Source organism: Mesoplodon mirus, assembly GCF_964341445.2.
Source record: "Mesoplodon mirus genome assembly, chromosome: 2".
NCBI lineage: Eukaryota > Metazoa > Chordata > Mammalia > Artiodactyla > Ziphiidae > Mesoplodon > Mesoplodon mirus.
The window spans coordinates 205,151,958-205,179,649 of record NC_138977.1 but is presented as its reverse complement, the minus strand read 5'-3'; the positions used below and the strand labels follow the sequence as shown (position 1 = coordinate 205,179,649).

At 50.0% G+C, this 27,692-nt stretch overlaps 1 protein-coding gene across 3 annotated transcripts in view; it reads left to right on the top strand.

Moving 5' to 3' along the window:
- SH3PXD2A (SH3 and PX domains 2A) overlaps window positions 1-27,692 on the top strand; it is a 246,787-nt gene that overhangs the window by 102,480 nt on the left and 116,615 nt on the right. For all 3 annotated transcript variants that reach the window (XM_082601531.1, XM_082601527.1, XM_082601528.1), the window contains one exon: window positions 21,213-21,289. In XM_082601531.1, coding sequence (XP_082457657.1) covers window positions 21,213-21,289 — 77 coding nt within the window. The remainder of the gene's footprint in view (window positions 1-21,212; window positions 21,290-27,692) is intronic.

Below are 27,692 nucleotides of genomic sequence, written 5' to 3'. Positions count from 1 at the left end.
AGATACCTTATTGTTAAATTGGCTACAGGGGAAAAGTTGCAAACAGCTTCCTGAGGAACTGTGTGTGAGGCTTGGAACTTTTAACAGGTTAAACAGTTATAAATGAAAGAAGATTTCTACTTAAGGATTATAGCTACATTTATTAAGTACGTACTTTAGCCAGATATTGTGCAAAGGGTTTCATGTGCTTCTAGTAATCTCTTTTAATGTCAGCAACCACACTTTATAGATGAAGACTCAGGCTAGCAGGGGTATGCCACCCGCACCAGAGTGCTTGCATTTCTTTAAACTTTGTTTCAAGTTTCATGTTATGGTTTTTTTACTACGTCAATTAGAGGTTGGTCCATGTTGTCCTTTTACTAAAGTGTCATGTTCTGACAGTAAAGGTCTTATCTAGATGACAGTATTTTCTCAGTTGCCTTTCACTTAACCTACTCAACTTTAACCGGCCACCTCGTGTTAGATGCTAGAATTGCAGGCAGGGCCTCCCTGGTGGCGCAGTGGTTGAGAGTCCGCCTGCCGATGCAGGGGATACGGGTTCGTGCCCCGGTCTGGGAGGATCCCATATGCCGCGGAGCGGCTGGGCCCGTGAGCCATGGCCGCTGAGCCTGTGCGTCCGGAGCCTGTGCTCCGCAACGGGAGAGGCCACAACAGTGAGAGGCCCGCGTACAGCAAAAAAAAAAAAAAAAAAAAAAAAAAAAAGAATTGCAGGCATAGTGCCCCAAAGTAATGACTTTTGCCAGCTGGCTTTGTAAACACAAATTTATAAACTAACCATGCAGTGACAATCATCACAGATACTGTTTCCTAAACCACAACAAAGGACTAAAAATAAGAAAGAAGTCCCACTTTACCTTTATTTCTTTGTGTGACCCTAAAACCATGAAGTTTACATTTGGGGCACCAAACAGAACCTTAGGAAACGTCATGTGGTTTTACTTGTTCGTAAAGGTCAGGTGAGAGAGGAATTCTGAGCCTGCTTTACTGTCCCCAGTTTCTTTTGCTGTGCCCGACAGCTCTTCCAACATTGGGATGGTCTCCTGTGTATGGTAATAGATTTCCATTTATTCAGAAAGGAAGCAGACCTGGCTTTAGTCCCAGCAGTCTGTGACTTGGGGAAAGTCAGAAAATACCTCTGAGCTTCAGTTTCTTCCTCCCTGATCATGGGGACTTTGAAAACTGGAGTTTTTGAAGAGCAGGAACCATGTCTTATTCATTCAGATCCCCCCATGAGGACAGGTCCTAGCCCCTCAGCGAGCCTGAGTTTCCCCACCTGTGAAACACAAGGATTGGACTTGATACTGTCTAGGTTTTCTCACACACAGTCCCAACATTTTGTCATATAATACTATTAAGACCAAAGGAATAAATGCCTAATGATGAAATATGCAAAAGGGAAAATATTTTAGGGGAAAAGAGGTCTTCTAGGCCCACCTCAAATCCCACCGTGTTGGCAGAATGTGGCTGCCTCTGTATAAGGCCAGCTTTGTGTCCTCCCCCAACCCCCATTTCCTTTGGAAAGTGTAGAAAGCCCCCTTGTCTTGAACGCTTCCCCGTGAAGGGCCCCTGCTGAAAGGCTGCACACACAACCAAGGCTTTGACCTTCACCTTTGCCCTGACACACTTGGTAAAAAAGTGTTCTTATCCTCTCCTCTCTAGGTTCTGAGAGGGGGGGAAATCTAGCTAGGGTGAGCAGGAATTCAATGAAACTATAAATAGAAGTGTGACCTATAAATAACACTGCCCCCAAATATCTGGAGGCATGAATACTGCCTGGCAGTAGACCATCACAAATCACAATGGCCTGGGCAGTGAACAGGCCTTGTTCGTCTGCTTTGGTGTCTCAGGATACTTCAGACTTACTGCTGGGGCCTCCTCTCTCTTTCTGGGCTCTAGAAATGCCCACATTCGCCACCCTGGCACCCATCTTCTGCTAAATTTTTTTTTGCGAACAGACGCATTCAGTGAAGCAAAGTAACACTACCTTTAGTCCCAGGAGTGTGTGACTTGGGGAGAGTCAGAAGATAGCTCTGAGATTCAGTTTCTTCCTCTGTCGTCATGGAGATTTTGAAAACCAGAGTTTTTGAAGAGCGGGAACCATGTCTTATTTTATCTTGGTTAAGAGGGTGGAGTCTAGGGCCAGATTGCCTCGGTTCCAATCCCCATATTGCCCCTTACTAGCTGTTTGGTCTTGGGAAAGTTACTTAACCTCTCTGGTGCTTCAGTGCCCTTGTTGAATGGGAAGAAGAATGATATCTGCTTTGTTGGGTGGCTGTGAGGATTAAGTGAGTTAAGATTTGTAAAGTGCTTAACCAGTGCCTGGCTCATAGTAAACATATATAAGTGTTTATTAAGTAAAGAAACAAATCCATATATCCCCTGTGCCTAACGTGTTACCTGGCACATAGTAGCTGTTCAACAAATGTGCCAAGTGAATGACTGAATGGGTCTCAGAGCTACCTATCTTGCCACCTGCAAAGGTAATTCAATAAGATTGTGCACGAGTTCTTTCTAAGCACCGAAGTGCTATGCAAATGAAAGTGGGATTATCATTCTCACCCACCGGGGTGACAGTTTGGCAGGGGTTAAGGTAGACTCCCATCATGTCTTTGTTCATTGTCTCTGCCTTGTACACGCTGAGTTTTGTTTGCCTGGGAAAAAAGCCTGGAGCTGAGGCATCTAGGTAAGTAGAATAGGTGCCTGTTCTTTTTTTATAAATTTATTTATTTATTTATTTATTTATTTTTGGCTGTATTGGGTCTTTGTTGCTGCACGCAGGCTTTCTCTAGTTGCGGCGAGCTGGGGCTACTCTTCGTTGCGGTGCGTGTGCTTCTCATTGCTGTGGCTTCTCTTGTTGTGGAGCACGGGCTTTAGGCGCGTAGTTGTGGTTGTGGCTAGTTGTGGCTCGTGGGCTCTAGAGTGCAGGCTCAGTAGTTGTGGTGCATGGGCTTAGTTGCTCCGCGGCATGTGGTATCTTCCCGGACCAGGCATGGAACCCGTGTGCCCTGCAGTGGCAGGCGGATTCTTAACCACTGCACCACCAGGGAAGTCCCAAAGGTGCCTTTTCTGGCACAGTGTTCTATAGCAGCACCAGCCCCTCTGCATGACCTAGTACCCCTACTCCTTTTAGCGTTAGGCCCACATTTTGGGTAGTGCTGAAAAGTTCTTCCCAGGCAAAGCAAGCTCTTCAGCAGACAAACGATGGATTATATAGCATTTTGCTTTGTGCATGTTTTTAACGTAAATTTAAAAAAAGAAAACAAAGCCTACACTTCTCAAAAAAGCAAACTGAAATGCACAAATGAGGAAACAAGTAGAAAGAGTAATGAACCAGAAATCAGGTACTAATTCTAGGTCCTGGCCTGCCTCAGCTTGGATGTGTGATAAGGCTCAAACCACCAGCTCTCTGAGCCTCTTTAGATCTGTAAAGTAAGTTAATTCGTTCCGTACTTCTAAGCCTAAAAGGTACATGAGATTCACTTGGGGGGACTTTATTAAAAATGCAGACTGGGCTTCCCTGGTGGCGCAGTGGTTGAGGATCTGCCTGCCAATGCAGGGGACACGGGTTCGAGCCCCGGTCTGGGAAGATCCCACATGCCGCAGAGCAACTAGGCCCGTGAGCCACAACTACTGAGCCTGCACATCTGGAGCCTGTGCTCCGCAACAAGAGAGGCCACGATAGTGAGAAGCCTGCGCACCGCAATGAAGAGTGGCCCCCGCTTGCCGCAACTAGAGAAAGCCCTCGCACAGAAACGAAGACCCAACACAGTCATAAATAAATAAATAAATAAATAAATAAATTTTAAAAATGCAGACTCTCACCCTTCTATCTAATTCAGGGGGTCTGGGTAAATCCTAGGAATCTGCATTTGTAGTCAATACCCCATATATCCCTGATTCAGGTAACCCAGGGGCCCTCATTCTCTCAAGAGCTCTGCTGGGCCCTGTATCAGTCACCTATTGCTGCCCTCCCCCAGTTTAGCAGCTTAAAACAACAGTAAATGTTTATTATCTCACACAGTTTCTTTGGGCCAGGAATTCAGGAATGGCTTTGGTGCATGGTTTTGAGCTGAGATCTCTTGTGACATTGTAGTCAATGTCATCTAAAGACTTGACTGGGGCTGGAGGATCCACTGACAAGATGGCTCACTTATGTGGCTTGCAGATTGGTGCTGGCTGTTGGCAGGAGGCCTCAGTTCCGTCCTAAGTGGGCCTCTCCATAGGGCTGCTTAAGTGTCCTTACAAGTCAGTGTGGAAAGCCACAGTGTGGCTTTCCACAGTGTGAGTGACCCCAAAGAAGATCAAGAAGGAAGCTGCGATATCTTTTCTAACCTAGTCTTGGAAGTCACACCATCATTTCCAAAATATCCTACTGGCTCCCCAGGTCAGCCCTATCCAGTATGGGAGGGAACTATGTAAGGCATGAGGAGTCGGAGGCCAGAGTCACCAGGGACCACCTTGGAGGCAGACGACCACAGGCTCCTTTGGGTCCTCAGTTCTGTGAGACGGTGTCAGTGGTGGCAGCTCTTGTTGGGTTAGGATTGGGGTAGAAATTGGAAGTAAGAAAAACAGCTGAGTTGGGGACCCTGGGGAATGTAACCTGTAAGTGCAGAAGCTGCAAAGTCCACCTCAGAACTAGGCTGCCAGCCCAAGTCCTGCTGAGTCCCATCCTGGCTGCTAACTTGCTATGCAAAGTTGAGCAATACATGGTCCTCTCTGAGCTCAGCCTCGACATCAGAAAGTGAGGGGGCTGGACACAATGACCTCCAGGGTCTCCTGGTTTTACCCCCGGGATCCATTTGGATTGTGGTAGGTGTAGACACTGGTGAGAACACAGTTTTGAGCTTGTGCTGTGCATTCCTGACCAGTGACCAGGACCAAGTGTGCCCCGCTTGGGGTTCAAACTTGAGAGAGAAGGGCTTCAGAAGGGTCTGAAGGTGCCTGTGTCTCCCCAGTTAAAAACTGTGGTCCTTGGCGTTGAAGGTTCAGGAACGTGTGTTTCTGAAATGTACAATGTTAATGGCTCTGTTATGCTGTGTGGTCCATGTGATTGGACCCCTGTTACCCACTGTCTGTTCAAGCACCTCATAAATTCCCAACACACACACACACACACACACACACACACACACACACACACACACACCCCTCCAGCCACACTGACCTTACTCTAGCTGGCTTTTTTTATCTCTGGACCTTCGCTCAGGCCCTTCCCTCCTCCTGGAACATTCTTTCCCCTTCCCTTAGCCTGGCTCATTCCTACCACTTTTCAGGCCTGTCTCCCTCATGTATGTCCCCATCGTAACCGATCACACCGCAGCACAGTGCCAACCCAGACCGTGTCCTCTTGAGGGCAGGGGCCATGTCTGTACCGTTCACCATCACATCTCAGCCCCCAATTCAGCACGGGCACTGGGGAGAGCTGAATGATTAGCGAGTGAGTGAAGGATGCATGCTGACCTTGTTTATGGGGTGGGGGGAGGGTTGAGATGTACCGCCTGTGGAAAGGTACACACAAAGAAAGGAACATAGCAAAAGAATTAAGAGGCCAGGCAGTTTCAGACCGCCAAAGACAGAGAACATGGCACATCCAATCTCAGCTCTACCACTTACTGGCTGTGTGACCTTGGGCAGGTCGCTCAACTTTGTGACCTTCAGTTTACCTATCTGTAAAATGGGAGTAACAATAGTACCCAGGTACCCGTATCATAGGTTGTTGTGAAGATCAAATAACAGAATAAATATAAAGTATCAATACATAGCACAGTGCTTGCACACACCAAGTACTCAATGAATGTGATCTATCAGTTATATCATTCTCACCTCCCTTGCAGGAGCAGGTGGAATCATGGAAAATACTGGTAGGAAGTTGCTGAAGAGAGTTGATTGTCTGGGCTCAGTTCTACCAACAGAGCCAAAGCTCAAGAAGAGCAGGCTTTGGGGAACAGTGTCTACCCCGAGAGAGCCAGGCCAGTGCCCCTCTGGCTGGCGTGGCCAGGCCTGTGGTTATGGGGCAGTTTTCCAATGGGCTTCTGCATCCTGGGGATTTTCCTCTGCTTCAGAGCATCGATAGTGAACTGGGCCTTTCAGCATGATGCCCTGAACCAGGACTGCCCCTGCCTGCCTCAGAGCCTCCTCCTCTGGCTGGGCCTTTCTGTTGTGTCTCTTCAAGCCCCGGAGGCCCTGTACCCTTGGCTGCCCCTCCCCCACAAATCATCCGTCCCTGCTGTGGTCCACGGCCCAGGGAGAGCCTGGCGGGAAGCACTGCCCAGTGTCCCACCGTCCCCTTTCCTGAGGGCAGCCTCCCCTGGCGGGGAGGAGCTGAGGCTGCAAGGGCTGAATAGGGCCCTTTATTCCCAGGCTCCCACAGGGATGGGGCTGAGCCACTGCTCACCACGCCCGCCACACCCACACGGAGCAGGGACAGCCTGGCCCTGATGCTGGGCTCTGAGTTAACCACACTCTCTGGCCCCACTCTGTCTGGGTCCTGGCGGGTGAGTCCATCCCCGCTGCAGCCCTGGTCTGGTGCAGCAGGCCCCAGCGTTTGCGTGGCGAGACACGTTTGTGTAGTTCCCTCAGGGATACGCCTGTGTAAAAATAAGACAGTCGAGCAAGGATGTGTCAACACACACACTCACACTTATCCATTCAGCAGATCTTAACCAGGGACCATGGCCTGCCAGTCCTTATGCTGGGCCCAGTGGTCCGCCAAGGCCTCCCCGATGAGGTGACCAGAAGGATGGAAGGCATTAGCCATGAAAAGGGCATTGGGAACAGTGTCCCAGTAGAGAGGGAGGCATGCACGCAGGCCCCAAGGTGGGAAGGTGCTCACTGAAGCCCAGCATGCCTGGTGCTGGCCTGATGAGATGAGATGAGATGGAGAGGGAGGCATGAGTCAGATCCTGCTGGGTCTCGGCAGGAAGTTTAGGTTTTCTTCTCAGTGTGCTGGGAAGTCACTGAAAGGTTTGAGGAAAGGTTTCTTTCTTTCTTTCTTTCTTTCTTTCTTGGCCACACCTTGCCACTTGTAGGATCATACTTAGTTCCCCAACCAGGAATCAAACCCATGCCGCTGCCAGTGAAAGCACGGAGTCCTAACCATTGGACCACCAGGGAAGTCCCAGGAAAGCCTTCATTTTAAAAATATTTGGGCTGCTGTGTAGAAAATGAACTAGGAGCAGGGGTGAGAGAAGGATTGGAAATCAGACAGATTCAAGGTTACCATGCAACTTTATGGACAATGGCCAAACATCAAGTGATTCGTCCTCATACTTCTCTGTAACAGCAGGCATCTTGTGTCACTTGTCTCCCGTGTGCCCAGCACTGTGTGCTGTGTTTGTCTCAGGTGCTGTTTCTAATCCACATCCCAGCCCTATGATCCCATTTGCCATATGAGAAGCCTGACGTTCAGGCAGTTTAAGGTGCCCAGGACATAGAGGTTTTAAAGACCTGGGGCCTCTCAGCTCTACAGCCCACACTCTGATCCTGCTTCTGGTGGCTCAACAGTCCTAGATTTTGATTTTTTTTTTTAACCTTCCAGCCAGACCAAGAAAAGAAAAACACAGCTGAAAGGTAAAACCAGACTAATGTGATGGGGGTTGGGAAGGCCAGTGCCCTCGGCCTTTGCCACCTGTCCCACCATTAGAGTAGGTATTACATGGGTTTCCCAAGCACCTTCCAGGGTGTGTTCAGCCCTGTCCAAGCTCAGCTCTGAATGAGGCCACAGCCCGTGCCCTAAGGAGCCCCAATGGTACCCAAGTGACGTTTGTCCTCAGCGTGGCCACTTTAAGTACTGTTATATTTAATACAAAGCCTCTTCCTTCCATGAGGCTAAGGACCACCTTGGAGGTCAACTGTGATGTTCTCTCTACCTCCCTGAGTCAGGCTGGGGCAGCTTTCATTGCCTGCCAACCCACAGTGCCATCATGGCCAACATCCTTCTCGGATTTGATATCATTGGAAATCCCTAGATGCTGGCTACGTTACAGGCAAATCATAAGACCTGGACTGCCCTAAAGTAAGATCTTATAGCTAATGAAATATCTCCAGTGTATGTCAGGGATAAGACCAACCCTGAGCATTCTCCAGCACAAGGGAGAACAAGTCAGCAAATTCCGGGGGTTTGTTTCTGTTTCCGCTGTTCTTCCCACAGCTAACCTTGCAGGTAACCATTTGTTCCTTGTCTAATTAATGACAGTTAACAAATCGAACATGTGTTCACATTTCACAAAACAAGGGCCCTCATTCCTGGGATCTGCATTCACTATGCATTTAAATTCGCTGCAACTTGAATCAAATGATAAAGCATGTATTTTTGTTTTGTTTTTTTTTCTAAATTTTATTTTATTTAATTTTTTTGCTTTATAACAAATTTAATCAGTTATACATATACATATGTTTCCATATCCCCTCCCTTTTGCGTCTCCCTCCCACCCTCCCTATCCCACCCCTCCAGGCGGTCACAAAGTACCGAGCTGATCTCCCTGTGCTATACGGCTGCTTCCCACTAGCTATCTACCTCACGTTTGGTAGTGTATATATGTCCATGCCGCTCTTTCACTTTGTCACAGCTTACCCTTCCCCCTCCCCATATCCTCAAGTCCATTCTCTAGTAGGTCTGTGTCTTTATTCCTGTCTTACCCCTATGTTCTTCATGACATTTTTTTTTTCTTAAATTCCATATATATGTGTTAGCATACAGTATTTGTCTTTCTCTTTCTGACTTACTTCACTCTGTATGACAGACTCTAGGTCTATCCACCTCATTACAAATAGCTCAATTTCATTTCTTTTTATGGCTGAGTAATATTCCATTGTATATATGTGCCACATCTTCTTTATCCATTCATCCGATGATGGACACTTAGGTTGTTTCCATCTCCGGGCTATTGTAAATAGGGCTGCTATGAACATTTTGGTACAAAAGCATGTATTTTTAAATAAAATAAAATAAAAGTAAATATCACTAAAATCAGTAAATGTGTTAGTGTCCCCTCTCTGCAATAGATATCACCCAGTCAGTCTAGAGATTTCACATCCATACCAGCACGAAATGTCATGAGAATAAGATAGTTATGGAGCTTCAGAGAACCACCCCCACTTAAAATCTGTGCAGCAAAGGTCTGGGGTGTAGGCAATGCTCCATTTCTTGGCCTGGGTGCTGGTAACATAGGTGAGTTCAGTTTGTGAAATTCATTGAGTTTTACATATGCATATGCACTTTTCTGTATGTATATTATATTCCCCGCCCCCAAAGTGTTTTTTTACAAAATAAAGAAAAACTTGTTCTGGTCCCATAGCTCTGTAAGGCCATTCAAAAAGCCTTCGATTCCATCTGGCTCAGTAAAGATGTATTAAAACCTCTAATATGCCAGGGCTTGATGCTTTATTTCTGGCAGACACCCACATTTATTTATTTATTTATTTATTTATTTATTTATTTATTTGGCTGCATTGGGTCTTCATTGCTGTGTGCAGGCTTTCTCTAGTTGTGGCGACCAGGGGCTACTCTTCATTGCGGTGTGCAGGCTACTCATTGCAGTGGCTTCTCTTGTTGCGGAGCATGGGCTCTAGACACGCGGGCTTCAGTAGCTGCAGTGCGTGGGCTCAGGAGTTGTGGCTCTCGGGCTCTAGAGTGCAGGCTCAGTAGTTGTGGCGCATGGGCTTAGTTGCTCCGCGGCATGTGGGATCTCCCCGGACCAGGGCTCGAACCCATGTCCCCTGCATTGGCAGGCGGATTCTTAACCAATGCGCCACCAGGGGAGTCCTGGCAGATACCCATAGATCCCCCCTGGTCTCACTAAGGATAGGGGAATGAAAGATTTTGTTCCCTTAAGCCTGGCCTGCACTGGGTATGGGAACCTCCAAACCAGAACTTGGGAGATGACTTTTCCTTCCTAGGTGTGCCAGTTCTTATGGTAAACATGCTGTGGCTGCAAGAGGGTTAAGGTTTCAATTGATGGCGAAACCCCAGTGGATTTTTGTAAGTCTATTTCCCTGAGTGTGTGGAACAGGGGGCGGAGAGTGCCGGGTGTGGGGAGCCGCACCTGTGTGAGTCATCCCAGAGTGCCCCAAGGTGGGCGGATGGAGTGAGTAATCCTGACTCCACTGTGTCCCTCTCCTCTTTGAACTGGGCAGAAGGGGGAAGAGGTGAATGGGAGCTGTGTGAGAGACGTGTGTTTAGGGGGCAGGGTTTGAATCGGGAAACGTTCTGCAGGCTGAAGGGAGTTAGTATCTGGCCTTGGGTGGGGAAGCCAGGTGGAAGGGTATACAAGGGGCACCACAGTGCTTGGACCCCATGTGCCCGGTGAAGAGGTGGGCTGGGCCAGGTTGTGCCTCGCCCCCATCCCACCTCACCTACTTGACCTAGAGTAGCCAGCTCATAAGAGATCCCATTTGTTCAACATTTACTATGGGCTGGGCTCTGTGTTAAATGCTTTTACACACCTGTTCATTGATTCCTCACGATAATCCTTTGAGTTAGGTATTACTGTGCCCATTTTGCAGTTTGAGGAAACTGAGATTCAATAGGTTGTGTCTTATGAGAGGCAGTTATACTCGTTTTTTTTTAATTTACAGGTTTAAGGAGTTCAGATCTAATGACTAAAATCAAGTAGATCCATAGACTAGATAGTCTTCTTATACAGTCAGCCCGTGGTAAATTTATTGATGCTTTGGGACTGTACATTTTTCACTATGTTTAAGGAGATTTTTAACAACATAATTCCCATTTTAATTTATTTTAAGGTCTACATCACTCTGATAATGAATTGCCAAAAACATTTTATACAGGGAGCTAGGGGTGGGGCTGGGTTGGAGTAGTAGGTCTTAGTGTGGTGTTGCATGGTCGGGTAGATTTTATATTTATAATAAACATGGGAATTAGCATGTTCTTCTGAAATCTCAAGCAATACACAGGAAATTATGTAGATTAAAATTTTCTGCCCATTTTTGAAATGTAAAAAAAAATAATAATAGGTTGTGATTTGTCTCATATCACACAATAGTAAATGGCAGAACTAGATATACTTACTAGTCAGGAGCCTCTTGTGACAAAGACTAGACCCATCTCGATCTGGTTTAAGAACAGAGAGGAAATTTATTGACTCACATAACTGAAAACTTCAGGGGAAATGGTTTCAGGAATGGCTGGATCTAGGTGACCAAATCATATGTCTCTCTAGCTCTCAGCTTTGCTTTCCTCTCTGGTGACTTCATTCTCAGATAGGCTTTCCCCAAATGGTGATGGGAATGTGCAAAGATGCTTCCTAGCAAGTTGGCGCTTACAGTTTATGAGTTAGCAGGTCCTGTAGAAAGAGCACTTCTCTTTCTGGTGGTTCCACCAAAAGTCCCAAACTGATTCTCATTGGACCAACTTGGGTCACATGCCCATGGCTGGACTATACTGACTGGTAACTCCAGGAGTCTGGGATAAGATGAGCCCTCCTAAAATCATACAGACTAAGAATGAAGGAGGGATCGTTCCTCAAAAGAAAATTCGGGTACTATAATACAAATGCTGACTGGCAAAACCCACAGATGCTTACCATGCTAGACTCTAAGCCAAGGCGGGGCCTTGGCATGTATTTGGAAGAGAGAGATTCGTGGGAGCCAGAACTCAGGGCATGGAGTCAGGACCCCCTGGGCTGTGGACCTTCCCCATTGGGACCATGTCCTTCCAGAACCTGCATGTGCCTACTGTTTCCAGCCTCAGCATCTGGGTTTCACCCCAGCCTTCCCCCAGCCCAAATGGTCCTTTGTCTCTACTGGCCCGGGTCAAGTGCAAGCAAGGCCAGGTGTAGCAGGTGAGAAGCAGGATTGGGTGGCAGAGTGCAGTCTGAGCCAGGCACAAGGCCACCGATAGTGGGGATGTCATCTCAGCCACATCAGAGGCTGAAAGCAGGTGAGCCGGTGGCCTGCTGTCCCCAGACTGCATCAGGGCAGAGGTGGCATACTGGCTTCAGGGGCAGCTCTGGAGAGACAAGCAGAGGCCTGCCCCCAAGCCACAGTCAGGAGACAGCTGAACATGGAGGGCAGGACCAGCTTGCAGGAAACTGGGAAGCCAGCAAAGGCTGACTTTGTTTCTCCATTCTTCTCCTTTCCGCCCGTCATGTTACCTTCCCTCAAGGCCTCTGTGCTCTGTCCCCTAACCAGACCCACCTGTCCAGTGAAAAGCTGATGCTTGTTCATACTCAGGTCTGAATGATTAACAAGGCCCCCTGTCATTCTCCAGGGAGACGTTACTATATCTTAACCAAAATCTTACATCGAAGAAACTAAATTCTGACTCTATAACCTGAGGCATCAGAGAAGTGGGCTGTGAGGTTGGTTGGTTGTTTTATGAGGGGGGTATTCTGAGGGCCCAGAGTGTACCCTTCAGGTAGCTGCATGCTCTAAACCATCAAAAGTCCCAGGATGATTCTCACTGGAGCAACTTGGGTCCCTGCCTGCTAGAGTTACTCCTGGAGTTGGGGTTGGCTATCAGCCGCTCTGAAATTAAAGGGATGAAAATGAAGGAGGGACGTTTGTTTTTGCTTTTCATGGTGAAGGAACAGCCATGAGCAGGTTCATGCATTAGGTTCTCTTGGACCTCCTACGCCCAAGGCGCTTTATGTAAGAGCATCTGTCTTCATCAATCTGTCAGCACCGCAGCAGTCTGAGGCACCCGATCCGGGCAGTCGAACACAGGGTTCGTTTGCTGGCCTGACCCACTTCACACAAGGACCCCCGCCAGGTTGTACGCCTGCAGAGAGCTGGGGGCGTGAAAGATTAATTATTCCTCTTTCCTCCCCACAGGCATTGCCTGTGTCATGTCACCCTGTCTCAGTCTGTTCAGGCTGCTGTCACGAGATACCACAGCCTGGGTAGCTTATAAACAACAGAAACGTATTGCTCACAGTTCTGGAGGCTGGAAGTCTGAGATCAGGTTTGCCAGCGTGGTCAGGTGAGGGCCCTCTTCCAGGTTGCCGACTTCTCGCTGTCTACTCACATGTCAGAGGGGCTAGCTCTGTGGGGCCCCTTTTATAAGAGCACTAATCCCATTCATGAGAGCCCCACCCTCATGACCTGATTACCTCCCAAAGGCTCTACCTCCTAATTACCATCACAGTGAGTATTAGGGTTTCAACATGAATTTTGAGGGGCACAAATATTCAGCCCATAGCATACATGTCGGTTTGGGTAGGGTGGGGGTGTCCCTCTAGTAACCCTCCCATCTTCTTTCCTTTCGTTGCTTTGGGAAATTTGTCTCTTCTCCCCTGGGTGCCACATCAGCCTGCAGAGCCAGAGAGGACCCCTCTCCCCCATTCACTCAGCTTTCAGATCCTCACAGCTTGTCTCTCCCATCTTGGGCTCCAGAGACCCTTGACCCACTCTCTCCAGACAGTGCCCCATCCCTCCCGAGGGAGTCAGGCAACACCCACATTCATTACACCCAGCTCCATGCCAGGTATTGCCAGGGCTGAAGGGAGTGTAGAAAGTCATCCCTTTCCCTCAGGGTGATTGCAATCCAGTTAGGGATCCAAGACTCTCTCAGGTGTCTGGTCAGCCCTGTGGACTTTCCCATAACCTCTGTAGTGGGTTGAAGAGTGGCCCCAAAAAGATATGTCCACATCCTAACCCCTGCAACCTGTGAATACGACCTTATTTGGAAAAAGGGTTTTTGCAGATGTAATTAAGTTAAGGATTGTGACATGAGGTCATCCTGAATTTAGGGTGGGCACCCAACCCAAAGACAGATGTCCTTACGAAAAAAGGCAGAGGGAGATTTGAGACCCAGGCTGGGGGATGGGGTGGGGGGCCTGTGAAGGCAGAGGCAGAGATTGGAGTGATGCTGCTGCAAGCCTAGGAATGCCTAGAGCTGCCAGAAGCTGGAAGAGTCGAAGAAGGATTGTTCCCTAGAGCCTTCAGATGCAGCATGGCCTGCTGAGACTTTGGTTTCAGATTTCTGGCCTCAGAACTGGGAGAGAATAAATTTCTGTTGTTTTGAGCCACCAACTTGGTGGTCATTTGCTATGGCAGCCCTGGGAGCCGGATACACTCCCCTTTCCTTTTTGTCCTCAGATCCGATTAGATGGGCAGGAGTGTTATTTGTGGAGAACAACATGCAGTCTGTGGGCCTCGGGGCCTCCTGTGGTCTCCCTGTACCTTAGGCGAGTCCCTGTGATGCTCCAGGCTCCCTGGGCTGCACTGAAGGGAGAGGGGTGGGAGCATCTGTGTCCTTGGAGGCCAGGGTGGCTGGAGGGAGCTGGCCTGTGCATCAGGGGACCCCCCTGGGAAGGTGAGAGGGGGCCTTGAGGGTGATAGCCCCCTGACAAATTCTCCACGACAGCAGGAGAGGGAGGGCGAGAGTGGGGTGACTGCCAGTGGTCCAGGAGGCTGGCAGAGGAGGGCAAGGCAGGCATTCAAGGAAGGCTTCATGGAGAAGGCCTGAGGATATGGAAAATGAGCCTTAAGATGGGGAGGGATTTGGGTCAGTAGGCCCAAGCGTTCTTAGAAAAAAACTCAAACTCCTTTCTGTGGCTTTTAAGACTGCTACATGGCCTCTTTTCCACCTTCCAGCTTTGCTCTGTGGTTGCCTCTGGCTGAGCCCTCTTGCGCCAGAGCTTTGCGTGGCTGGCTTTTCTCCTCCTCAGAGACTCCACTGAAATCAGAGACTTCCCTGACCACTAGCTGAATTCCCCCACCCCCCAGGCACGCCCCTTCCCATCACCTTGTTATATTCTCTTTATAGAGGTGGGGGGAGACATATATGTGTAACCACACTATTTACTAGATATGAACATTGTATACTGTATCCCTTCCATACACATCCCCTCCCCAGTTAGAAAGTAAACACCTTGAGGGCAGGGCCCCTCACCTGTCTCGTCCACTGCAGAGTTCTTAACACTGGAGCAGGCCCTCCATCGAGACAGGGATGGATGGATGGATGGATGGATGGATGGATGGATGGATGGATGGATGGATGGCATTCCAGGTGGCAAAAAAAGCAAGGAAGAGAGAGTTATACGAGGACATATACATGCATATATGCTCTGAATTTTGAAGAGGAGAGGCTGCCAAGAATAGATCAGCCTGGAGAGACCAAAAGAGGTCAGCCCTCTCCTATTTCCCCTGTAGCCAGTGCCCTCTATTGCCCTGTACAGTGGGTACTTGCCCATTTGTCAGAACATGTGCCTGTCTCCTGGAGGTTGCTACAGGCTCTACATGGCTACGGTGGGAGCTCCCTAGGTAGATGGGCTCTTCCTGTGCCCCTGGCCCCCGACTCCTGCTTAAGGAATCCCCCATGGGTACCACATTTTATAAGGAGGAACCTGGGGTCGTGGCTGGCCTAGGGGGTTAACTGCTCTCAGAAGTTTCTGTCTCGGGCTTCCCTGGTGGCGCAGTGGTTGAGAGTCCGCCTGCCGATGCAGGGGACGTGGGTTCGTGCCCCAGTCCGGGAAGATCCCACATGCCGCGGAGCGGCTAGGCCTGTGAGCCATGGCCACTGAGCCTGCACATCCGGAGCCTGTGCTCCTCAATGGGAGAGGCCACAACAGTGAGAGGCCCGCATACCGCAAAAAAAAAAAAAAAGAAGTTTCTGTCTTTTCTTTAACCACTTCTCCCTACCAGTGAGAAGGAGCCATGTCCTCATCTCTCACCTTCTTGAAATAATTCATTCTCTAGAAGCAAATGCCAACTACTAAGACCCCTCAAGTGCCACTAAGATGCTTCATTTAGTGCCTAGTATCCTGCGTAGGAGGGAGAAACACCTCTGCTGCTCAAGCATGAGGACCTTCCCGAGTCAGTGCCCCACCTATGTGTCCTGGCCCAGAGTGGACACTCATGGTGAGAAGGTTAGGCCAGATTAGGGTGTGGGGCAGGGCCGGCCTCCCCCAGGTGATGCCCTCCCACTTCTGAGGGAGAGCATCCCACTGATCCCGCTGGGCTGGCACCTGCTCAGCCAGGGCAGGGATGGGGGTGGGGCAGGAAGGGCCCTTTAAAGGACAGGGAGGTTTGCTGTTTCGGGGAGCTCTTTCTCCCCAAGTCCACTAGACACTGGGTCACCTCTCCTTCCCTGCTTTGTTGGTCCATTGGTCCTTTCACTCTCGTTCCCCCGTTCACTCTCATCCATTCCCTCACTCATTCATTCACTTCTATCTGGTCGGCAGAGACCTCGGGGGGCTGCATGCATCTCACTCACCCTGGCATGTCCCGTCCTCCACGATTATTGCTTGCTTCATTCTCAGTCAGCCCTCGAGACATTTGCTCCCCAGACCTCAGCCCAGCACCTGGCGTGGAGGAGATGTCAATCATACTCCCATCACACCCATGAGAAAATCCTAAGTGGTTCTTACGGCCTTACGTGATCTGAACCCAAAGAACTCTCTCCCTCTCACTATCTGAGCTCCAAAACCACAGGTTGAAACCCCAGCTCAGCCATTTAATAGCTGTGTGACTTTGGACAAGTCCTTCAACCTCTCTGAGCCACCAACTCCTCCTGGGCAAAGTGGGGACAATAAAAGCACTTGCTTTAAAGTTGTGGTGAGGATAAAGCCAGAGAACCCAATGGAAAGCTCTTAGCCTGTGCCTGGCAAGAGTAAACACTTAGCTACTGTTACCCGTTGTCTCACGCCTCCTCTGCCCCTCTCAATAACCCCACCCCCAAAAGCATCTTAGGACTCCCGGAGGGAGCAGCCACGGAGGCCCGGCCCTTCAGTCTCCAGATGAGAATGCAGAGGCCCCGTGGAGGGTCACACAGCCAGCCTGTGGCCAAGGCAGGACTTGAACCCAGGATTCCAGCCAAGGACCCTGCTGGTCCCACCCTCTCAGCCCAGCCCAGAATGGCAGGAAGAGGAGCCTCCACTTACATGTCAGACCCTGTCAGGCTCAACAGCTCTCTTCTCTGCTTTCAGGAAGGAGTTAATCCTGAGGTCTGTCTCTTGCCCCGTATGTAATCTTCCTTATGATGCTTATCATATTTCTGGGGCTGCATCGACATGGCTTTGAAGGCTCTGGCAGGAGTCTCGCCTGGCCTTGCTGTGAATGGGCTGAATTACATTTACAAGAGGGCTTTAATGCCCTGTGGTCCCGGCTTCCTTCATGGGGTTGTTCCTCCTCCTCCCTTTTCTCTCTCTCCCTTTTAATATGGTCACCGGTTTGGCTTGCAGAATGCGGTTGGGATCCCTAAGAGAGAAGTCAAGACCATAGAATCCCTTCCAGATCTTCCCTGCCTCCCCCTCCCCCTGCCTCGCTCCCAGCAGCCTCTGTGCCAAAAGGACCCAAGGAAAGAAAACGTTGCTCCTGCCAGGATTTCAGCGCGGAGGAGAGAAGCCCTGCTGGGATTCCAAAAACTCAACTGGCAAATGGCTCGTACAGAAATTCTCCTCTGACTTTGTACCTGAGCACCAGACCCACAAGCCTTGTGGAGGAGATGGGAGGTGTCCATCCTGGAGGCATGGCGGCCTCACCCGCAGAGGGTGGGCTTGAGGGGCAGGGTGGAGGTCCCGTGCCAACTGGGTGAGGAGCCCTCCCACCTCTCTCCCCATCTCCCCACCCCAGCCCGCCCTTCAAAGCTTCTGCACCTCTGGAGGCCTTAGTTGTTCCTTAACTATTTGTTTTTTGCTAGTTCTGTCTCTGCAACTGGATCAAGTCCTATCTGGTATATCTATATCTGTATCGATATCTGTATCTGTGTCAATATCTATGTCTGTATCTGTATCTATATATCTCATGAATATCAAACCCAGTCAAGAGGTTTGGCCAGCCTTGAGATGGGGGTCTGGGAGGGGCGACCTAGTTTGTCTCCCCATCTCTCTGCTTTCTTTTTTGTCCTCTGATGGGATGAGAAAGGGCAGGAGTGCTATTTTGGGGGAGTGGATAAGTCACATTTTCCTCCTTTGAAAGAAGCACAGGGCAGAGCCAGGTCTGGGGTCCACCACCCCACCCCCCGATCCCGGTCCCTCCTAGGTTCTTTACCTCTGAGCAAGTCCTCCAGGTTCTTGTGAGATACAGCTTAGCTGCTGGCGTCACTGGGCCTGGGCGGCCCCCAGCTCCTGACAGCTACCTGGCTCAGGTAGAAGGCCCAGAACCCCACCTCAGGGCCGCCTGTCATTTCGTCAGTCCAGAGAGTGGGTGTCCTCCCACCACGTGTTTATTTCACACACCATTCCCTTGGCTGCACACACGTGCTCCTGTGGCCCGCAGGCAATAGAGCAACAGGCAACCAAAAAAGGGTAGGAGGCGAAGAGGCCAAGAATACCAAATCTGTGACATCTCCCCCCAAGGAAAGGTGGCTGTCTCCCATGTCTTTTTTTTTTTCTTTTTTTTTTTTGGCCGTGTTGGGTCTTCATTGCTGCACGCGGGCTTTCTCTAGTTGCGGCAAGCGGGGGCTACTCTTCATTGCGGTGCACGGGCTTCTCATTGCAGTGGCTTCTTTGTTGCAGAGCACAGGCTCTAGGCGCGTGGGCTCAGTAGTAGTGGATCGCGGGCTGTAGAGTACAGGCTCAGTAGTTGTGGCTCATGGGCTTAGCTGCTCTGTGGCATGTGGGGTCTTCCCGGACCAGGGCTCAAACCCGTGTCCTCTGCATTGGCAGGCGGATTCTTAACCACTGCGCCACCAGGGAAGTCCCTCCCATGTCTTGATAAATCGTGTTTTATCTCCTTTCAAAAGGAACATGTGGAAGAGCCCATTTATCTTTGATGACACTGTCCAGTCTGTGCAGTGTCCTCCCTCTGCCGGGGACACAGCCCCTCTACCAGGCTTGGGTGAGAAAGGGAGGAAGGAGAGCTTGACGGAGCATCTGGAAGAGGGAGGGAGATGCACGGACCAGCAAGTGCCTATTGGGCGTCTGCTGTATTGCAAAGCCTTGTGCTGAGTGCAGCGAGAGTTGCCAAGGGGAAGAAGCAGCTGCAGGAGGGGCCTCTGGTTCACACTGAGTGCAGGGGAATGAGAGAGACAAATGCGCAGCAAGTCACACACAACTTGATGAGTTAGATGCTCCATGGTCTGGCTGGAGCAGGACTGGTGACCAGTACCTGTGGTGACGGGGAAGTCAGGGATGGCTGTAGCAGCTGCTTCCAGGGCCCCCCAGGTCCCCTTTCCATTCTCCTCTACCTGCCAAAGGCTGCTTACAGGAAAACTGGGGGCTTTGTTCTAGCCACGGGAGCGTACTCGGCCAGAAGCTCCCAAGAAGCAGTGCTCTCAGAAGCTCAACAACAAGCAGGGAGTTGGTGATAAATACCCCAGCCTCCTCGCCCTTGGTTGGGATACCTCTGCAGTCTGTTCTACATGATCCCCCGAGTTCCTCAACAGAAATGAGCTGCCGCCACCCACCATGATTAACTGGCTGGAGGACACTTCCTCGCCTGCCCTGCCTTACTTCCCCACTCTCCTACTGGTACTTCCCAGGTCACTTCCCACATAAACAACTTGCACTCACTTCAACAACCTAAACCAAGGCAATGCTTAGTACTTCACTTGGACCTTGATAGAAGAAGCTTAACTAGATTAACATGCAGTCTACATATTTGTTCACTTGCAATGGGAGTCATCTCATTTAGGACTCCATTAATGCAAGTGATGAAAATCCATCTCCAACAAGTTTCAATAAAAAAAATTTGTATTATTTTATATAAGTGGAAAGTACCAGGTAGACCCTGGGTTCAGGAACAACTACATCCAGCTGCTCAAATGATGTCAAAGGCATCTGCCCTCCACCATCTCTCAGCTCTGCTTTTCAATCATTCAAGAAACATTTATTGAAGGAATTCCCTGGTGGTCCAGTGGTTAGGGCTCTGCGCTTTCACTGTCGAGGGCGCGGGTTCAATCTGTGGTCAGGGAACTAAGTTCCCACAAGCTGAATGGAGTAGCCAAAAAAAAAAGAAGAAGGAAGAAGAAGAGAGAAGAAACATTTATTGAGCACCTACTCTGTGCCAGGTTCAGATCCTTTCTCTTGGTTGGTTTCCTTCTTAGGCAATAAGAAAGGGGGTCACTAGGAGCTCCAGGCTTTCATCCTGCCAGCTTAGCAGCTGTAGGAGAAAACTGTGGGAGGAAGAGGACACCCGCAGAAGTCTCAGGGCTGACCCTCGTTGGCCCAGATCGGGTCCCCTGCCCATCTCTGAGCCCATTGCTGTGACTCTGGGTGGCTACGCTGGGTCACATGCATACCACTGTTGCCAGGGGGTGTGGTCGGCCCCATTTGAACCCACAAGGGAATGGATGAGGGAGGCTCTCCAGAGGGGAATGGGTGGTCTTGGACAATAGATGCCTGTTTTAGCTGTGAGGTGAGTACCTCACCACGTGCTGTGCTCCGTGGGCCCTAAGATGAGACAGACAGGCTTCTGGTGGAAGGGGCTCACAAATGTTTGTAATACACGTCAGAATGTGTTGAGTGTCTTAGGAATGGACAAAATGTGTGGGTGTTCTGGAAAGAGGGTGATTACTCCCAGCTCGGCAATCAAGTTTCTAAAAAGGAGGCATTGGCCTAGGCATTGGTGGCCACTGGGCACAGAAACATCAGCTGTGTTAGGCATTGAATGTCAGACCAAGGAGTTCAGATTCTAAATTTAACCAATTGTAAAAGGACTATGCTTTGATCTATTTGTTATAATTGAATCTGGCTGGTTCAGAAGAGCCTCCTGGGAAGGTTTGGGGGCTGGCATTTTCCATAAGCCTTGCCCATACCTGTAGAGGGGTACACCAGCCCAGCTGCAGGGGCCTGTATGGCTGGAGGCCAATCAGGCTGGGGCAGCCATGCTCCCTTGTATTGGCCTGAGCCTGCCCTGGAAATAGCCACCCAACTTAACTAAGAATAAGAATTCCTTTCAGGCTGGCAGGAATGAATGCCGATTTCTCAAGGAGGGATGGGCCTGGAAACAAAACACAGGGGTGGGTTGGGCCATCCTTTATATTTATTTGCGAGGTCACTTGAGAGATGCATCCACATCAGGGCATGGATTCTGTCTTTAGGCCCAGACAAGGTGATTTGGCCAAGATGGCAGCCTCCGGGGCTCCTAGTCTGCCCCAGAAGTCCTGGCCCTCAGCCTGGGGCACCTCCTGCCCCCCGGGGAGAGGTGACCACTCCTCTCTTGTTCCTTGGCAACAGGCAGAGGTGGTGGTGTTTGGTGGCCAACTAAGATGCTGAGAAGCCGAGGGAGAGGGAATGAAAGGATAGCGTCCCAGGTCCCTATGGCAGCTTTACCCAGAGTCACCCAGCTCACGAGCATCTCTCTTCCAGGCAAAATCCTCTTCCGGAGAAGCCACATCCGGGACGTAGCTGTGAAGAGGCTGAAGCCCATCGATGAGTACTGCCGGGTAAGAGTGTGTCTGGGGCAGGGGAGGGGGTGGTCCATCTGCCAGAGAGTCTATCCATCTGGAAGGAAGGTTGTCTGTACAAAACCCTCTGCTGTGGTCTAGCAGATGCATCCTGAGGCCTGGTGTCTCCTGGCCAGAAGGGTGGGTGTGGGTGTCCCTCGGGGAGGGGTCACCCCGTGACTAAGCCGCCTGTGGGGCATGAGGACCGCCAGGGTCACAGCTGAAGCCTCTGTTCCTTTTATGATGGGTCCGTGTTTACAAAACACTCCTTTAAATCACTTCCACCAGCTTGGGAGCTCTGTGAAGGGGCCGCTGCTGAAGGGATTCTGTGTGTGGCATTTTGCTGGATACAGGAGAACTCTTCTTTGAATTCCCTTTGGGACATTTTTGGAATCATTCCTGAGTTCAGTAGCATCCAAAATGCATATTTGTTTATTCACAGAAGTCTTGATAGATCCAAATATTCGTGTATACATCTTTATAGATGCAAATGCTCACCACACACGCGCGCGCGTGTGCGCGCGCAGGCACATGCACGTACGTGCATTAGAACAGTCAGTGCTGAAGAGCAGACTGGCAGCAACTGCAGGGTCATGAAGCAGAGCCTGTTTGTCTTTCCACTTTGTCTGGAGCCTGGGACCCCCTGGGGCCCCTGCAGTGAGGATGAGAGGCTCCCACTTTAGTGGCCTTGGCACATGGCCTCCAGATGGCCAGACCGCCTGGGTTTGAAACCCTGCTGGCTTTGTGAACTTGGGCAAGTTACTGAACTTCCCGGAGCCTCAGTTTCCACATCCGTACAACGGGAAGGAGAGTAGTACCTCCTCAGAGGGTGGTCATGAGGATGCAGTGACCTGACAGGCATAAGGCAGCAGCACATAGTGTCTGCACAGAGGAAACATTCAGTGGACGCTAGCTTTTTGTTATTATTATTACAAGGCGTAAACAAGTTAATGTTACCACTGGGCACCACTGGCTTTAATGGAGATAGAATTTCCTAGTTAAGTGAAAACTACTGTGGAGTCTGACTCAAGAATCTTGAGAAGCAAGTGGGGGATGTTTTGTTGTGAGTGCTGGTATTAGACTGAGAAGAGCTGGGGTCAAATCCCAGCGCTCCACCAACTAGCTGTGTGACCTTGGCAAGTTGCTTTACCTCTCTGAGCCCCAGCTTCCTGATCTGTAAAACGAGGGTAAAAATAACTGTCTCACAGGGTTCATGCAAGGGGTTGAGCAGGAGAATATATGTCACCGTGTTTGTAACTTCTGAAATGTTCTGTCCCGACATGGAGTTATTACCATAAGGTTCCTTTCTGAACAAATATTTTATCATTTGGAATCATTATGCTTGTCAATAAAATGTTTAAATAAGAACCAAGTTGCTCAATTTCGTAACTGGTGTTCCCAAGACTATGGGGAGACAAGCACTGCCAAATACTCTTCATTAACCCAAGTTTGGATTTCGTGGCTATGCAGATCATACTTGGTCACGTTTTCTGCCTTAATGTAAAAGGATGCCCCGATGATGAATTTCCTGAAGGTAGAAGCTTCTCTTCTTCAGATCAATATTCATTTTTCTCTTTAAAGGGCATTTGCCGTTTCTAGTTAAATTGATGGCTGCAGCCTGAGCTTTTATTTCTCTTTATTCCTTTCCCAAGCAGTTATTAAACAAATTGGCAAAGCTAATGGAGGAGGGGCAAAGGGCAGGGGGGAGCCTCTTGCAGCTGGGATTTATGGTTCACATCAGCCTTGGCCTCCCTGAGCTGGTGGAGCCCAAGGCATCTGCAGTTGGACTCTGTGGAAATGCCGTCTTCTGGGTCGTCTGGAGCAGGAAACTGATAACATCTTATCTCCTGGGATCAGGCTTTGAACAGGACTCTTGATTCGGGATGAGGGCTCCGGAGCCCCAGTGGTGCTCCTGGTGGCTGGGGAGCCATTTAAGTGGGGTCTGCAAGGGGAGGGGCCTCCTAACCTGATTAGCACAAATGAGAACTGCTCAGAGCCAGGCAACAAGGAACAACGTCATGGGTTCACCAAGCAGCCAGGCAGCTTGCAGGCTATAATTTACTCTGAGAATGGCAGAGGGGGCAGGGCAGTACAGAAGTGACCTTTAATTCTGCTGAACTAGAAAGCTGGGATCTGTGGTCTAATTGTCTGAGACCTTGGAATAACCTTGGAATGGTCATTAGGGATAAGTTCAGCTGCCGTCCACGGTCACTGCCGCCCAGCATTGCACTTCACAGCCCCGCTGCCCACCAGTCCAGTCTGTGCCACTCAGGATCCAACCTTTCACTCAGCATCACTGCCCCCCACAGCCAACTTCATGGTCGGGGCCATGTTCAGTCCACCCCATGGCCAGCCCTCCCTTGTCTCTACCTGTCCTCGGACACACTGCTTGGAACCTCTGGAGTTTTATTTCCAGGACCCTGCCCATGCAGCTCTGCTGGGCTGGCCAGAATCTTCCTTGGACCTGCTGGACAGGTATGGGCTCCAAGTCTGGGATTTGCTGGGGATTCAAATGCACCCAAAATTGTGAAACCGGCTTTGTGCACGGAGTAGCCAGCTCCTCTGCCAGGACTCAGATATAGAAAGTCTGACCGTGCAGCGGACCCTCCCAGACTTCAGGCTCCCTACCCTCGCCGGCCAGCCAGTCCCGCTGCCTGATGGCAGCGTCACAGCCCAGATCTCAGTGTTAATTTTAAACATATACGGAGCAGATTGGATGAGCGTCACGGAAAATTTACCAAGCGCCAGCCAGGTGATTGTTTTATGTGGCTCTTGAGGGCCGGTGTCTATCAAGAAGGGTTCCAAACGCTTTTCTGTAACTCCATAAATTAATTTAATGGGCAACATGGTTATGCGGTTAATATTTAATGGTTCTGTGGTCTCAACAATTTGAAGACTTCCATCTCACTAACAAGTGTGAGCTATACTTTAGGGGCTCGGACAAACAATCTACCCCATAAATGACTCCATCTACCCCATTCCTGCATGTGAAATACATGTTTGCCGTGTTTGTCTATGGGATAAAATAAATATCCGGGGGTAGGGGGCAGTGAGAAAGAGTGTTTGAGAATAATCAGCATACCCTCCACCATGTAACAACGTTTATACAAGTCTCCATTTCCTGGTGGGTGGAGCTAGAATTTTTTTGTTACCCAAAAAGCTGAGCTCACTTCTATTATTCTGCTGTCCACGAGAGACTTGCTTTCAGAATCAAAGGCTCTCTTTGTAGGTGGGATGAGGGGTTGGCTGGAGTTAGACTGCGGGAGGGACTCCAAGCCTAACAAGGATGTCAGCCCTGAAGGGGTAAGGATCTCCCCTCCCCACCCTCTGCATCTCCCAGACTCATTAATTTTTAGCCCCACTTCCCATATTCGAAAACTTTGGCTATCACTTCGTGGAGGTTCTTAGCCCCAGCCGTTCTCCCTCGCACCATGGGAGTTTTCCACCATAGCCCATCATTGTCTCTCACCTTAATAAAGAAAAGGTTCATGTTGCAACAAAAACAGACTCCTTTAAGAAGCACCAGGGGGGCTTCCCTGGTGGTGCAGTGGTTGAGAGTCCGCCTGCCGATGCAGGGGACACGGGCTCGTGCCCCGGTCCGGGAGGATCCCACATGCTGCGGAGCGGCTGGGCCCGTGAGCCATGGCTGCTGAGCCTGTGCGTCCAGAGCCTGTGCTCCGCAACGGGAGAGGCCACAACAATGAGAGGCCCGCATACCGCAAAAAAAAAAAGAAGAAGCACCAGGGCTCCCTGGCATGCTCGGTCCTAGATGCGGGGAGAGTAACTTTGTTCTTGTGCCCCTTGTTCTAAGGCAGGCCTGGGCCAGATGTGTTGCTAATGGGGGAGACTGAGGCAGAGAGCCAAGACTGATGCGTTCATGCCTCCTGAGCGGTCTGGTGCTCGGAGGAAACCCAGGTGGCAGAATCTCTCCATCTCCTCTGGTCCAGATAGACCCAGGAAGAAAGCATTTCCAGCCTGGGATAAAGCTGATTGTGTCCATTTTCTACTTAAAGGCTTTCAGAGGAGCCTCATCGGCCCCACAAGAACCTCTGACTGGCTGATCCCGGCCATCTGTGGGGTTGTTCCATGGGCTGCTTCAGCCTCAGCTCCCGTGCTGCAGCCCAGTCTGCAGAAGTGCAGCCACCCCCAGCTAGCCAGACTCCCTTAGACTTCCACCCCTTGGCCTGTGCTAATCCCTTTCCTTGGGATGCATTTGGCTCCCACAATGCCCCTCCCAGAAGCCTTCCACCTCCCCGGAGGAAGCTGGCCACACCTGCTGTCCAGAATACTCCGTGCATGCCTCCATGCTGCACACTTACCCTCCATAGCAGGGTAATTTCTGTGTGTCCATCTTCTCCAGACCAAGAGCTCCTTGAAGGCCCCATCTGTTATCTTTGTGTCTTCACTAACAAGCAGGAAGCCTGGTCCCACGCGGGAGGCCAGGCAGTATCTGACGACACAATGCAAAGATCGCACACAAGCAGAGGAAACCTCCAAGGAGGGTGACATGTCCCCAAGGTCCCAATTACTAGGCTCCCTTGTGAAATGCCTTAAACTGCAATTACGAATTAAGCACTATTTCCATTACAGAAGAATTTGCTGCTTAGATCCTTCAAAAAGAGAACTCATGTGTTTGAAATACTCTGATTTATAAAAGTTCGGTGAGCCCCCAGCTTCCTAGATGCTGATCTAAGAGGAATAGTCCGGAGCAGGTGAGAAGCAGCCCCGGGGGTGAGAGTGGAGGCCAAATGGGTAGGACTTCAGCCCCCTCAGCCCATTCACCCCCCACCACATACCCCTACCCCACCCAGAGTCACTGGGCTTTTACTCTAAGATTCCCATTGATTAGAAACCAAAATGATGCTGCTAAAAATAGGACAATGTTTGATCCTGTGAAAAGAGCAGGACACCCCCAGTTGCTTTGACCAATGCAGAACTTTGCTTTTTGTCCTGGGATAGACATAACCCAGCATGGTGGGCTTCGTTGGAGGGAGATCATTTCGAAGCAGAGGGTCTGAGCACAGTCTGCCTGGGGCCCCCTCCCATGCCACTGCTGTACTTGCAAAGACCGGGCTGGTGATAGACTGCACACTGAATTCACTGATAGGGGTGCTGTTTGCAGTCCTGGAGCCATTGACTGTTAGAGCTGGAAGAAACTTCAGAATGTCTCTGGCCTGGATTTGCCTAGCTGTGTTGCATGGGCTGTCAATAGGAATTGTTTGGAAAACCAGCTCCACAGTCAGAGACTCGTGGGTAATGCTGGCGGAAGTACAGAGCTGCAGATCAGACAGAGCATAGTCTCTGGACTCAGGCACCTCATTCAAAATCTCGCCACTTATTAGCTGTATGGCCTTGAGAAATGATTTAACCTCTCTGTGCTTTCGTCTCTTCTTCTGTTAAACTAGAATCATAGTCATACTCATCTCTTAGAGTTAATGTGATGATTAAATGAGTCAAATTCCCAGGATGTCGTTATTATTAATAAGTACTGGCCTGAACACAGCTCTGTAGGTTTCTTGCCTGCAGGACTTCTCAGAGCCTTTGCTGTGCTAATGAACACGATGCCCACCAAGGCCAAGATGGGGATCTACAAGGCACCATTTCACATGTGCCCACAGAACTCATTTGATCTCATCAAACAGGTGTTCTATGAGATACGGTTTGAGATTCTGAAGCTAGTCTATTTTATCCTACAAGAAACAACAACCAGAGAGGTGAGGTGGCTGCCCAAGGTCATGGAGCAAGTATATAACGGCAGAATTGGACCTACTGTAGAACTGAAGTCTCCTGACTCCCATTGTTTCTAGTATACCTCACTGCTTTCACCCAAAACATAATGATAATGAAGACAATAGTATAACTAAATTTTACTGTTTACTCAGTGCCAGGCACTGCGTTAGGCTTCTCCTATTCATGATCTCATTGAATCTCCTAAAAGATAGGTGCCATATGAGATCTATCATACTGAGCTCAGAGAGGGCAAGCAAGGCATTCAGCATCACACAGCCTGTTAACGGTAGACCTAGGACTCAAACTCCCATCTACCTAGCCCTGACTTAACCACCCCATGGCATACATCCTGAACGTCCAATGGCAGAGTTTTAGGCCTGAGCCGGCGGTGGTGGCCCTGAAGATGCCCATGTATTGGTCGCTACCTGCTCCTCCAAGAATAGCTAGGTTTGGGGGTTCCCCGGCTCTGGCTGTCATTGCCAGCCCAGGCCGTGGGGACTGACGGCTCAGCACCCAGCTCTCCTGCCAAATGATTTTGGCCAGAGCTGGGTTTGGCGGCAGCTCTGTTGGAAGCTGCTCTGAGCCAAGAGCCTCTTGTCAGCCTGAAATCAGGACGAGCCCTCAACGCGGCTCCCCTCGGGGCTCCCTGTTAAATAAAGATGCTGCAGCGGTT